The sequence below is a fragment of the Vitis riparia genome, chromosome 16 (genome assembly GCF_004353265.1).
Source record: "Vitis riparia cultivar Riparia Gloire de Montpellier isolate 1030 chromosome 16, EGFV_Vit.rip_1.0, whole genome shotgun sequence".
NCBI classification, from domain to species: Eukaryota; Viridiplantae; Streptophyta; class Magnoliopsida; order Vitales; family Vitaceae; genus Vitis; species Vitis riparia.
The window spans coordinates 9,816,164-9,831,121 of record NC_048446.1 but is presented as its reverse complement, the minus strand read 5'-3'; the positions used below and the strand labels follow the sequence as shown (position 1 = coordinate 9,831,121).

At 40.6% G+C, this 14,958-nt stretch overlaps 1 protein-coding gene across 1 annotated transcript in view; it reads right to left on the bottom strand.

The window, feature by feature from the left end:
• LOC117932986 overlaps positions 1-14,688 on the bottom strand; it is a 90,951-nt gene extending 76,263 nt beyond the window's left edge. Inside the window, 4 exon segments of the mRNA XM_034854327.1 lie at positions 12,945-12,978; positions 13,098-13,171; positions 14,353-14,436; positions 14,555-14,688. Coding sequence (XP_034710218.1) covers positions 12,945-12,978; positions 13,098-13,171; positions 14,353-14,436; positions 14,555-14,680 — 318 coding nt within the window. The 5' untranslated portion in view covers positions 14,681-14,688.
• Positions 14,689-14,958: the final 270 nt, after the last annotated feature.

Here is a 14,958-nt window from a genome sequence, read left to right as displayed (position 1 = left end):
AGAAGATTGTTTTCGATTCTATTGGATTGAGAAGAAGATCTACATCCCCTCAAGCGCTAAGGTGAGATCCACTAGAAGCACATATGGTGCTGCATCACAGATTAAAAGTGTTGCGTAAGTGTTAGGGAGTAAGACATATGGATAGTTTTCCATAGGTAAAACTATGTATTGTACTTTCATATGATGGCTTAGTAATTTGAGATCTATAACCCCATGGTTTTTACATCTACATGTTGTGTAGGTGGTTTTCCACATAAAAAATCTTGTCTCTTTTGTGTTGATTATTCTTTGAGCTTCCCATAATTAAAAAGAGAGTTAAATAATTAAAGATATTAATTTTGGTTTAAAAAGGGTTCAAACACCTATTCACCCCCATCTAGATATTACTTAAACTAGATCTAATAACTTTCAATTGGTATCAGAACGGGAAAAATTATTAAAAATCAATTTTTTTTTCGATCCTACTAGATCTAGTTATGGAACAACAAAGGATAGGATCTTCCATTAATCATCTGCCCTATTTTGATGGTAATAACTATCCCCAATGGAAGGCCCGTATAGAATTGTTCTTGAAAATGAAAGGAGAACAAGTATGGAATTTAGATGGGGGCCACCATTAAAATTGAATGGAACTAGAAGAGCAATTAGAGAACTCAAGCATAAAAAAAGAATAAGACAAACTAGATAATGAGGGCAATGAGGCTAATGCTCGGGCTCTCTACAACATTTTTAATAGGGTTGATCCTAATGAACTTCGCAAGATAACCACATGTAAACGTGCTAAGGAAGCCTGTGAGACATTCTCTCAGTAACCCATGAGAGCACTGAGAGAAGATACTTGAGTCGAAAGTTATAAGAAAGATTTTAAGATCTCTCCTGAGAGATTTAGACCCAAGGACATGGTCATAGAGGAAAGCAAGGACATCAACTCTATGAGAGTTGATTAACTTGTAGGATCACTTCAGACCTATGAGTGTCCCTACTTTTTTTTAGATAAGTGAGCGCAAATATATTAAGGGGCGGAAAGCCACAAAGCATACAGGAAGTATATATAGCAGCCTAAGCAAAAACACATGAACAAAACACTCACCACCCCTTAAGGAACGGCAAGCCATTCCAAAAAACCTAAAAGCGAAGAGGACCCCTCTCCCATATACACCCTAACCCAACTCCACAAGTTACAAACAAAAGAATTTTTCAACTTCTGTATAGCTAGAGAGCCCCCCCTCTGAAAGCTAATCTATTTCTTTCCTTCCAAATCGTCTAAAAAATACACAACGGAATGGAAGTCCAAATCTTTTTCCTCTTTTTCCCCATAAAAGGGCCCCTCCAACTAAGTAACATCTCTTTGACTGTCTCAGGGAATACCCAATTAGCGCCAAACAAGACAAGGACAATCTCCCAGAGAACCCTTACAACTATACAGTGTAAAAGAATATGATTTACATTTTCCTCTTCACAACCACACAAAAAGCAACGATTTGGAAGATGCCAGCCCCGTCTTTGAAGCCTATCCAAAGTTAGGACCTTCTCCTAAGTAGCCTCCCAAGCAAAAAAAGCAACTTTGGTTGGGACCTTGTCCACCCAAATACTCTTTTTCGGGAAGGTGATGGCACTAGGGACTGTCAGCAGCTTGTAAGCATCTCTAATCCGAAAAACACCGTGTCCCCCTCCTTTCCATATCACTGAATTCTCTTCAGGAGAAATCCTCACGTCCCTCAACATATGAAACAACTCTCCTAAAGCGTCCAACTCCCAATCGTTAGAGTTTCTAGAGAGTCTTATATTCCAACCTCCTTGGCCAAGGCTAGAATCCCACATCTCATTTACCGAGGCGTTCCTTTGGGTCGCCAAGGCAAACAACTAAAGGAAAGTTTGGGACAGCGCCTCATTATCGCACCACTAATCAGTCCAGAAATTAACCTTGGTCCCCTCTCCCACCTTGAACTCTATATTATCCCAACACCAATACGACTCCTTCAAGATTTCCTTCCAAACCCCCACTCCAAACATTCTGCGAGCCTCATTAGTTCTCCAACCAAAACCCTCATAGTTATACTTCACCCCGATCACCTTCTTCCAAAGGATTTGTTTTTCAAAGGCAAATCTCCAAATCCATTTGCCCAACAAGGCCTTATTCAGGAGATCAATCTTCCGAATGCCTAGACCCCCTTTCTCCTTTTGGGTGCACACCACCTCCGAATTGATTAAATGGATTTTTCTTTCCAGGCTTCCCCCTCCCCAAAGAAAATCCCTTTGTAATTTTTCAAGCCTTTTTGTAACTAGCTTGGGCATTCGAAAGAGAGACAATTGGTAAACAGGTATACTGGCCAAAGTGCTCTTAATGAGGGTAATTCTCCCGCCCTTTGACAAATATTGTCTTTTCCAAAGGGCTAGCCTTCTTCTCATTCTTACTTCCACCCCGTTCCACATAGTCGTGGCCTTGTGATTGGCTCCAAGGGGCAGCCCCAAATAAACAGTAGGAAGGGCCCCCACTCTACACCCTATCTCCACAGCCAATTCGTCGATGTCTTCAACCTCCCCAACCGGAATTATTTCACTTTTAGCTAGGTTTATTTTAAGACCAGAGGCTGCCTCAAACCACGCCAAAATCCAGCTTAGATAGGTAAGGTGATCTTGCCTTGCTTCACAGAAGATAATAGTGTCATCAGCAAATAGTAAATGGGACACATTCATCTCCATCCCCCCCCCCCCCCCCCCCCCTTCCTCGAAGACTACAGCCGGAAATGAATCCCCCATCAACAGCCCTTCTTAAAAGCGCACTTAGCACTTCCATACCCAACACAAAAAGGTAGGGAGAGAGTGGATCTCCTTGGCGCAACCCCCTGGAATTGGAAAAATAACCTGCTGGCACCCCATTAACCAGAATAGAAAAATTTGCAGTTGAAATACACCACCATATCCACTCCATCCAACGAGCTCCAAAACCCATCTTGTGCATGACCTTCATGAGGGAACTTCCAATTAATGCTATTATAAGCTTTTTCAATATCCAATTTACAAATCAACCCTTTCTCTTTACATTTATGCCAGAAGTCAATCACCTCATTGGCTATGAGCGAGACATCCAAAATCTGTCTTCCCTTCACAAAAGCATTTTGGTCCGCAGAGACCACCTTGTCTAAAACCTTCTTCGGCCTATTGGCCAACACTTTGGCCAAGAGCTTATACAATCCCCCTAGCAGACTAATGGGCCTGAAATCCCCAAGGTCATCAACCCCCCCTTTCTTGGGGATGAGGACTAGGAAGATAGAATTGAGACTCTTAGCAAAGGACTTCTCCTCAAAAAACTCCTTGAACATATCCACAATCTCCTCCTTCACGAAGTCCCAACAAGATTGCCAAAAGGCCACCATGAATCCATCCGGGCCTAAAGCCTTATCTCCATTCATTCCCATCAGAGCAACATGAATCTCTTCCTCAGTGAATGGTTGTTCCAAGCCTTCAGCTTCAATATGGTTTAACCTTTGAAGATTCAGCCCCTCAATCTGGCACCCTCTTCCTTGCACAGTACACTTCTTCTTCTTCCCCCCCTCATAATTGACCAAACATTCAAGCTTTTTCAACTCCCTTTCGAATCTCGATTTCTCCAGCAGAACTTTGCTGTGAACTCTTTCCCTCCTCTTTCTAATTTTGACCAGGAACTCCAAGATATCTTTCTCTAATCCCTCTGTCGAGAATCCCAAAAACTTACTGAACCTAGCCAAATCACTTTCCTCCCAGCTTGCTTCCACCCATCCTCTTTCTTCTTGTGGCATAGACCGGGCAAGGCACAAAGCCTCTTTGCTCTCTTCCATGCTGTCATTATTGACCTCTATCAATTCCCAACACTTCCCTTCTTCCTGCTCTATAGACCCAGAACCGTTGCACGGTCTATGAGTAACCCCCTGGGTTATGTCCAAGATAGCCCTAGAAAGGTCATAAAACTCCCCCAAAGGAGTCCGACCAAAAATAGAAGAGGGGGAATAAGGAGGATCAGAAACCACCATTCCAAAGGAGGAAGGGGCGTTTTCATACCTTGCAACTTCCTCCAACATAGCACAGTTAGTCTTAGAGGTCCCCTCCGACTGAGTCTCCTCCTCAGAAAGCCTTCGCAGACCATCCTTCACCCAGAAAGGGGAAATACCAGCGTCTAAGCCCCTTATTGGGCTTTGGCCACTTACCAAAGCAGGATGGGCCTCCTCCACCTGGGCCCTAACCATAACTAAAGGAGATGGTCCTCAATTGTCCAGCCTAACCCTCACAGGAAGCCCCAAAGTCTTGGCCCGCTCAGTGGACTTCCAAAGCGACAACCCAGGATTAAACGGCCCATTTACATTTGGGAGGTCCGATAGAGGAGTGAGCCCAATGGGCTCAGAAACCTTAGACCGCCGAGAGGGCTCTGCTAGGCCCAACAATGCAAGCCCACCCGAACCTTGTGGCCCACCCGAAGGCCCGTCAACGCTCCGAATAGGGTCCATGACTTGCCCCGACCCGCTTGACTAACCCTGCGTCCCATCGGCAGGCAGCAACAGGGCCTCAAGCCTCGAACCTTCCTTCGCCTCCATCACGCGCTCGCTTGCGCGTGTACATGCTTCACCCCCAACCTCCTCTCCCGTTGCGACGGTCTTCCCTCTCTTACCTGCCGTCATCACTTTCATAACTGGCCTGACCTCCCACCATAGAGTTACCGAGTAGCATAGCTCTTCAACCCAGACCGCCACTGCATTGGGGAGTTCCTTGCCATTCCGCTTCACCAAAAGCCGAGCCCACTGTAACTCCTCCATTTTCTCCGTTTGGGAGTCGACTGCGAGAAATCCCCTGCACTCCTCCCCTATCCTCCTCAAAATGTCCCGCTCTCATAAGGAAAAGGGTAAGCCTACAACCCGCACCCAGGCTTCACTATTATTCTCCCTCTCCCTCAGGCATCCCGTCTCAGGCCTCCATTTCTCCAATCGAAGAAATATCCCCCCGACCGAGATACTTCCAAGTTTAGTGGCTTGCTTTACTTCTGTTAAAAGTTCAAACTCCATCAATACCTTGCCCCTCTCCATTTTTGCTAACCCTAGGTTGCCCTTCAGACTCCATATTTTCGCTAACTGGATCCCCCAACCTCTGAGGTCGTCCCCCTTTGCTACGCTAGGGTTCCATGTCCCAACCACACAGTGATCTAGTTTATTTAAGTTCCGACCCAATTCCTTCTTTGTGACCTCCACCCTTACTGTTGCTCTCTCTTTACCCCTCAACATATTGGTCACTTCTGCGAATGTCTTCGCCATGTTTGGCATCGAGCGTGGCCTTTCTTCCTTTTGGCTTGTCATTCCTCTGTCTGCACAGCCCAAACACCATAACGTCTCCACCATTGAGGCCCAACCACCCTTTGCTCCTCTTCCTTTGGGAATGAAGATGCTAAATCTCTTGCTCTCCAAATCCACAACACCCAGTCAGAGAAAGCAACCCCCTCTGTTATAGTCACGCACCAGAGAGTAAGCCCTCCCATTTTCCTGCCACTTTCTTACCCATTTAGCCGTCCTCACATCCTCAATGCTCAGAACCAGGCACTCGACGAATACCCCAAGACTCGCCGGTCCCAGCCTAATCCACGATGAAATCCCTCCTTTCCTTTCCACAATCGTGGCTTGCAGTCTGCCTCTCTTCTCCTCCACCTCAACCTCAAACGATTTCGATTCCACTCCAAAGCCACCCTTCTTAACACTCTTCCCAAGCCTCGCATGAACCTCGCCCTCCACAATCTCGGTCACTCTCGGGGAGTCTCGCACTCCTCCAACACTCTCACTCTCTCTCGTGCTCTTTCTCTCTCTAACCCTCTCTCTCTCCTCCATTGTCATTTAGAATCCTTAAAATTATGAGTGTCTCTACTTGATACTCAAAAGCCACAAGAAAACGCTTTTAAGTAAGGTTTTTAAGAATGATGGAAAAGAGATTGAAAACTTTAAGTTTGTAAGAATGGAAGCACTTACTTTAATGCTTAAATGAATTAAAGATACCATGAGATTTCAAAGAAGGCTCTTTACGAAACAAGACTCAAAGAAGGAAAAAAGAGTTGAAAATTCTTTTTAAGGAAAAGGAAAAGGGCTCCTCTAAGGGAAAAACAATTGAATGTTATAAATGTGGTGCGTTAGGACTTGTTTCTTCTAACCATCCTAGCCCTAAAGATGTTAAAACGTCTATACAAGCAACTTGGAGCAACACGGACTCAAATGAGAGCGATTCTTTGACCCCTAGAGACACTAGGTATGGTGAACAACACTACCTTGCTTCTATTACTTTAATTGGTTCTAATCATGATACTGATGGTGATTGTAGTAGTGAATTTAATCATAATACCTCCATAACTGAAAAGTGGTGTGAAGAGTATCAGTTTTATTGAAGAACTGCATCAAAGTTACTGTAGCTTATGAACCACAAAAAAACTAAGCTTGGTGTGTTCAATGAAGAAAAACCGATTCAATTTCTTAAGATTGAACATAAATCCCTTCTTGAGAAAAACAATGCTCTAACTCAAGAGATTAAACACCAAAATAAAGTAGGTTCTTCAAAAAATGAGATCATTCACCTTGGGACAAAAATCTTAAATGAAATAATTGACAAATGGAAGTCCTATGAAGATAAGAGAGGTCTTACCTACATGAACAAAAGCACTCTTGGGAATCAATAGGAATGAGGATCAAACCTCTAGGTTGGCATCAATGTTTGGTTACAACGTCTCTAACTGGCCTTTGTCCACTTAGGTCTTCCATCAGGTGGAAGAATAACTTCAATTCAATCCTATTTGTCTTATATTCCTAACTATTTCCTCTCTTTTTAAGATTTCATCATAAGTCATGTCTACAATTAAGAAATTGCAAAGGGATTTCTTTGGTCAAGGGTGGGAAAGGGTAAGAGAGACCACCTCATCAGCTAAGACCTAGTATGCAAGCCAAACACGAAAGGGGATTTGGGCTTTAGGAGGATTCTTTTTAAGGAATTGAGCCCTTTTAGGGAAAGAGCTTTAGAGGTTTCCAAGGAAAAGTTCTATTATTTGGCACTAGGTAATTCCAACAAATGGGATCCAACATTCTAGTCAAGTGGTCACACCAAACTCCCTAAAAGGCCATTGCTCAAATTTTTCATGATTTTTTTTCAGATTTACTCATTCTGTAGCAAGTGATGAGGTAAGAATTCATTTTTGAGAAGATTTGTGGCAGGGAATCAACCATTGTGTTCTCAATTTACTAGACTTTTCAGAGTTTTCATAGTTAGAAATCTTCCTATCTTAATTATCCTTAGTTTCTCTTCCCCTGTCCCTTGGAACTTAAATTTTTGTCATAACCCCAATGACTTGGAAATAAAGGATCTTAAAAGACTCATGTCCTTTCTAACCTATGTACAATTGTCACCATTTGTTCCAAAATAGTTTGGTCATTATCTTCCTTAGGCTTATTTTCATAAGTCTTTTTTCTTAGCCTTGTCCAATTACAATTTCTTTCTTTACAACTAAATTTCTATAGAAATCTAAAGTCTCGTCTAAAGTCAAAACCTTTGTTTGCCTAGTGGCACATAAGAAGGTAAGCACTAATGACATACTACAATGAGGAAGACCTTACAAAACTCTTAGCCTTAAATGGTGCATTTTATGCTCAAGGAATGGAGAAACAATAGACAATGGAGAAACAATAGACAATCTCTTTTTACATTACCCGATGACTTTAGGCCAATAGTAAAGGCTATTCAAAAATTATACAATTTGGATTTGGTTCCTCCTAAGACCACATGTGATATGAAGACCATCTCTTATATGGGTTTAGGGAGCTCCATCAGAGGCAAATCCCTTGTCTTTGGTTGATATGGTCTATGTGAAGAGAAAGAACCCTAGGGTTTTTGTGAACAAGTGGAGAACTTCAGAGACAATTTGGATCTAATTTATTTTTGTTCATCTTCAGTGCCTCTTTATACCATGGAATTCATGGGCATTCCTCTCAATGTTGTTTAACTTGACTGGAATTCAACGTGAGTCATAAGGGGTTTGAATAATGAGGAAAGGAGATTTGTTCTAGCCCTATCCAATCAAGATGATGGTATTCCTCATGGATATTAAGATGTATAAAACTTCATTCAATTGAGAGGTACTGTACTAATTTTTCTCTTATGGTTCTACATAAATGTACAAGTCTTACTAGTATATTGGAGTAGGTGAATCTTTCTTTTCTTTTCTTTTTTCTTTTGTTTAGCTTTTGTAAATTTGGGGAGGATTCCTCATCCTTATTGTGTAGTCACTCTATCCAGTTCTAATACATTCTTGTTTCTAATAAAAAATAAAATAAAATAAAAATAATAATAATAATAATAATAACACAAGTATTAAAAAAATGCAAAAAGATCGCAAGAGTATACAGGTAATATACAAGTAAAACAAGCAAAAAATAGAAAAGAGGGTATAGAAAAATACTCCCTCCCTCACCCAATACCCAACCACTCTATGAAATCAATCAAATGTGTATACCCATCACCTATATACATCCTAACCCACGTCGAGAAATGGTTTAGGAATAAACTTTTTAGCCTTTGATTAGACGATTCCTTACTATCAAAAAGTCTCCTATTTCTTTCCTTCCAAAGCATCCAAAAAATGCAAGTAGGGGCTGCTCTTCAAGCCTTATTATGCCTTTTCTCTATAAAAGTCTCCTTTCACCCTAGGAGGGATTCCATAACTGTCTCAAAAATAACCCACCGAACACCAAAAATGGAGAACCCATCTGCCATAGTAATCTCGCCTTGTCACAATGAAGAAGGATATGGTCTATGGTCTCTAACTCTGCTTTGCATAAAGCACATCTATTGGCCAAAGTCCACCCTCTTTTTTGAAGTTGGTCCAAAGTCAAAGACTTTCCCCAACAAACCTCCCAAGTGAAAAAACTCACCTTTGATGGAATCCAAGGGTTCCACACTATTTTTAAAGGGAACAGGGTTGTACAACCATTCTCTAACATAGAATAAAGCCCCTTAACAGAGAAAACCCCTTTGTTCCCACCCTTCCATACCACTCTATCCTCTTGTTCCCTTTTCACTAATCCTTGAAGTAAAGAAAGAAAGTGCTCCATGGCACCCAACTCCCAATCATTTAAGTTTCTAACAAAACGGAAATTCCAATTACCACCTTCTCCTCTATGCTCCCACAGATCAGCTACCCATGCCTCTTTGGAATTAGATAAGGCAAACAAGGACGGAAAAATCTCACATAACGGCTCCTCACTACACCACCTATCTTTCCAAAACTTCACCCTCCTCCCATTATCCACCACAAAGGAAATCATAGAATTAAAAAGCTCCCAATGCTTCTCAATCTCTTCCATACCCCAACTCCATAGGAATCTCTCACCACTCTTGCCCTCCACCCCCCTTCCTCCTCCCCAAACTTACCCTTAATGATTTTCTTCCATAAAGAATCTCCTTCACTTGCAAAATGCCAACACCACTTACAAAGAAGAGCCTTGTTGAACAACAAAAGAGAACGAACCTCAAGTCCTCCTGTTGACTTTGTCTTACAAACAATTGACCACTTGACTAAATGAACTTTCTCCTCTAAAGCCCCTCCTCCCCATAAAAAAAATCTCTCTGAATCTTCTCTAATCTCAATTTTACCAATCTAGGGATAGTGAACAAGGACATAAAATAGATTGGCAAACTGACTAAAGTGCTCCGAAGCAGAGTAAGTCTTCCCCCTTTTGAAAGGTAGTGTCTCTTCCATAACAAAAGCATCCTTTGAAAACGTTCTTCCACAACATCCCACACTGCCACAGACTTATAAGAGGCCCCCAAGGGGAGCCCTAGGTAAGAAGAGGGTAGTTTTCCCACCTTACAACCAATTTCTACAAGCCAACTCTTCCAACAAGTCCACCTCCCCTGCTGGGATCACCTTACTCTTTTCAAAATTGATTTTCAACCCCGACATGGCTTCAAACCACATAAGCAACCAACACAAGTGGGTAACTCACTCTTGAGAGGCCTCACAAAAAATAATAGTATCATCCGCAAAAAGGAGTTGAGAAATTTCCTCTCCATCACCCCCTCTTCCCTTAACCTAAAAACTCGAAATGAAACCACCCTCTTGAGCTTTCAAAATCATCCTACTAAGGGCATCCATAGCGATCACAAACAAGTAGGGAGAAATTGGGTCCCCTTGCCTCAAACCCCTAGAACTTTGAAAAAAATCCAAAAAGGGTTCCATTGATTAGAATAGAAAAGCTTGGAGAAGAGATACACCACTTTATCCACTTTATCCATTTGTGCCCAAACCCCATTTTAGCAAGGATTGCTACTAAGAAATCCCAATTTACATGGTCGTAAGCCTTTTCAATGTCAAGCTTGCATATTAAACCACTACCATTCTTCTTTAGCATTGAATCAATTACCTCATTTGCTATTAGCACTACATCCAAAGTTTGTCTTCCCTCCACAAAGACATTTTGAAAATCGGAAATCACCTTTCCCATTACTTTCTTCAGCCTATTGGCCAATACTTTTGTCAACCACTTATAGAGACTCCCCACCAAACTTATCGGCCTACAATCCTTGAGGTTGGCAGCCCCTTTCTTCTTGGGAATCAAAACCACAAAGGTCGTATTAAGGCTTTGAACAAATCTACCATGTTCATGGAACGTATTAAAAAAAATTCAACACATCGAATTTCACAAACTCCCAACTAAAACGCCAAAAAACCATCAAAAAGCCATTCGAGCCTGAAGCTTTGTCGCTATTCAATTCCAACAGTGCTCCCAGCACCTCCTCCTCCAAGAAAACCCCCTTTAAATTCGTCTCCTCCTCTTATTCCAACACCTCAAAAGATAACCCTTCAATATCAAGCCTCTAGCCCCCTTCTTCAGAGAAAAGAGATTTAAAAGCCCCCATTACTCCCTCTCTCATCTCCCTGTCACCTGTAAGCCATTCCCCATTCACTTTAATCTTGGCAATGAAGTTTTTCCTTCTGTGAGCATTAGTCATCTTATGAAAAAATTTAAAATTTCTATCCCCTTCCTTTAGTCATATTTCTCTTAATTTTTGTCTCCAAGAAACTTCTTCCATTAGAGCCCATTTTTTAAACTCCTCCCTCGCAAAATTTCTTGCTTCTACCTCGGTTGAAAATAAAACTCCTTCCCTTTCCTTTGCATCCTAGACAAGTTTAGGCGATTCCCTCTTAATCATCCCACTGAAATAGCTCTCCCAACCCTCAAACACTAGGAACCGATCCGATCTTGATTTTGAGCTATTGTTTTGACCTCCACACCAAGTAAAAGAGCCCCCTGCTAGTGGAAGGTCTCTTAATTCTAATTCATTGATAACATCTAAAGCCTCCTCATTTCCACATTCAACCTTGAGGTACTGGTATCCTCAACAAGAAATCTTACTACATTGAAATCACCTCCTACACACCACGGATCATTCCAAAGCCCCTTGATCGCCCCCAACTCCTCCCAAAGACCCTCTCTTTCCTTCCCGAAACAAGGCCCATATACCCCTGTAAACACCCACACAAAAGCATCCTCATAGTTCCTAAACCTGCAAAAGATAGAAAATTCTCCCACTTCCAAATCCAACAATTCTTAACACTCTAAAATCCCAAAACACCAAGATCCCTCCTGCAGCACCATTCACATTTACTGAACCCCACTTTAAGCAACTCCCCATACCTAGACTTCTAACAAGATTCATCGTCATTGTCTGAACCTTTGTTTCTTGCTAACAAACCAACTCTGCTCTCTAGGACCTAATCACTGACTTAATTAACTTCCTCTTCTCAGCATCATTTACCCTTCTCACATTCCAAGAAAGAATTTTAATAATCATTGACAAACTGACACCACAGCCCGTCTTTCCTTCCCCCTTCCTCCTCTTTTAGATATGTTAACATCATACTTAATAGAATTTTCCAACTTCTTAAATCCCCTCTCAAACTTCGAAGCAATCAAAACCTTTCTTCCTTTACCATACTCCCTTATCTTCACCTCTCTCCTCCACTTGATTTTTTTCATTAGCTTCAAGATTTCCTTTTCAAAACCCAAAGTCGACATGCCCAAACAATTGCTAAAAACTGCCAGAGAGCTTTCACTCCAATCATCAATCTTACTTCTCCCCTTCGGCGAAACTTCAACTACAAGAGAGGCCCCAGTCGTCTTTGTCTTCCGCCAAAACCATACACAGAGGGTTCACCTCCAAACCTTCAGCCTCATGGAGACTCCCTGACAACCCAGAAGCCCTCGATCTTCCAACCCCACAATCAGTCAACAACCCACCCTTAGACTGAGAAGGAGAAGAAGAAGAGCCCCTTAAACCCAAAAGAGAACCAAGGCTAGAGGAGGTACCTTGAAATCTCAACGCTTCTTCTAGCAACACACCATCAGCTGGGGCAGCCATCGAACCCGATTCCCCCTCTTTTTCACTTAAGGCAAAACCAAAGAACCTGTCCTTTAACCCCAGAGAGCCCTTTTTTAAAGTGGGTTCTTCCACACAGCCCACAAACAGCCCCGTGACAGGCCCAAAAGACTGTACAAGGTTGATTTGGAAAAGACATGAAACACAAAATTACTCTACACCTCCCGTCCATGTGGGCATGTATGTTTCTAGACCCATGTTGTATGCTAGTCCTATGTTCCTGACCAAGTTTGACATTAAGAAGCATGTTCATACATATCCAAAGTGAAAAATATAGTCAAACAATAAATAGCCTAATCGAAAGGTCATAATTACAGTGTTTCCAATTTAGGTTACTACATTCTTTTTTCTTATTTTCGTAAGTCTTTTTTTTTACCCTTATCCAATCCTAAAAACACAATTTCTTTCTTTACAACTAAATTGACTCAAAACCTAAGTAAAACCAAATCAAATAATATGAAAGAAAAGGGGCTAGGGAGAATGGCAACACTTATGCAGCAACAAATACAGCATACCTTAAATAGATTAGCTTCCAAATCAGATTGAGAGCTGCAGAACAATCAAAATAACATTACTTGAAGAAAATAAACCAGTGAACATACTAGATAAAATACTAATAATAAATATAAACTAACAAAGAAGAAGAAGAATGAGAGACAATGGCCTACACATCCAGAAGACTGTTGTCTATGAGCAGTTTTTTGAGTTCAAGAGCAATTTTAATGGCCACATGATTTGGGATCTGAAATCAACAAGTCATAATTACAAATTCAAACTCCACTCAGTAAAATATCATCTAGTTAAGCACAACTCATCAAAGCAAAAATTTTTAAATAAATAAATAAAAATGAAAATTAAATTTGTAAAAAGCCCATCCATCTTCACCCCGTTTTATCAATGGGGCACAAAGCAAATGAGGCATCTTGGTTAAAATTCATAACAGGAGACATAAAGAAAGAATACAACTCGTTCATTGCAATCAACTACATTTTAACTTTCTTATTCATAGAGCATCATATAGTGTAGCAAATTCCAAAGAAAATCCCAGTTTCATTAAAGACCCCACAAAGACGAATGACAAAAAGAAAAACTCAAGACAATCACCAAAGACTTGAATGCCTATGATTTAAGGAAGGATTCATACCTAGATAAAGCAAGCAGCAGAAAGGGATGTCCAGCCAATCACAACTATTTTATATTTAAGGCTTCATTGAGTTAAATTGATTTCAATGAAAAGAGTTTAAGCCAATGAAACCTTTTTATACTTAAACACACCTCACATATACAAAATTTTATTTTATTGATCAACAGAAAAAGCTTATTTAAAAGAAAAAAAAAAACAAAAAAAAGACGTAACAGACCAAATCTCATCATTCATACTTAGACTTGGTAAAGGCTTAGAAACTTTATAGTCTAAGACATGACAACAAGTTTTCAAGAAAAATATGTAGATACATACACATATATGCACATATAGATTTCTTTAATGGGTACTTCAGTACTCTTCTCTTTGCTCACAAAATTTTCCTATTACCATTCTTCTCTTCATTTTCAAAAACAGCCTACCACTACGCTGCTTTCATTTTCAAAAATTGCCCCTTCAAAAATATCAAGACCCCTTGCTAATTGAATGAAAATACCTTCAGCAACTAGTCACCACCCAGAGCTTAGACACAGAATCAAACCAAACCAAATGCATACCATGTGGCACAAACCACGCAGATACATACATAATAGAATGTAAATATATACATGAATTTGAACAATGGGGGCAAAAATTTGAACAACTATATAATTCAACAGATTGAACCATACATCGGAAATAAACCAAATTGATCTACATATTTACAAAAACCAGAGGAAAAAGAACCAGTTACAAATTATGATGAAGGTGAGGAAATTTTGAATCGGAAATGATCGTACCTTAGTGACAGTCAACATTCTGCTAAGCAAAAATCTGGAGAGGACGTAGTAGTGATCAGCATTATCACCCAACCACACCTTCACCTGAAAAGACAATAGAAAAACAGACAAAGAAAATAAGAGAGGGCACTTGGTTAAGAAAAAATGATGAAGAATTGATTTTCTTTTTACCCTGGGTTTTCTGGGGAACTAAACCAGGTACCTTGACGAAATCGTATTTGGAGGAAGCGTTCCGGGTGGAGAATCGAACAGGTGGGAGAGAGGAATCAGAGATGTCTTCTTCTGGGGTGTTAGGGTTTGGAACTGCCACTCCTTTGTCCTTCTTCATCCCCCTCCGCTGTCCTCCCTCTGAGTCGAGCTGTAAATGGGAAGCCAGCGTTTTATCTCTGTTTATTTGGTTAAATGGATGGCATAATCCACGAAACCTTTTCATTTTCTTGACCAAAAAAATATCCTTTTAACAAAAATACCTTCATTTATTAAAACTAATATTTATGTGAAAAATGCTTTTACTTATCAAATTCAAATACAAAAGTAATTAGATTTATAAATTTAAATTATTTGGTTCTTTTTAATCAATTAATTTTTATTTTTTAATTTCTAATC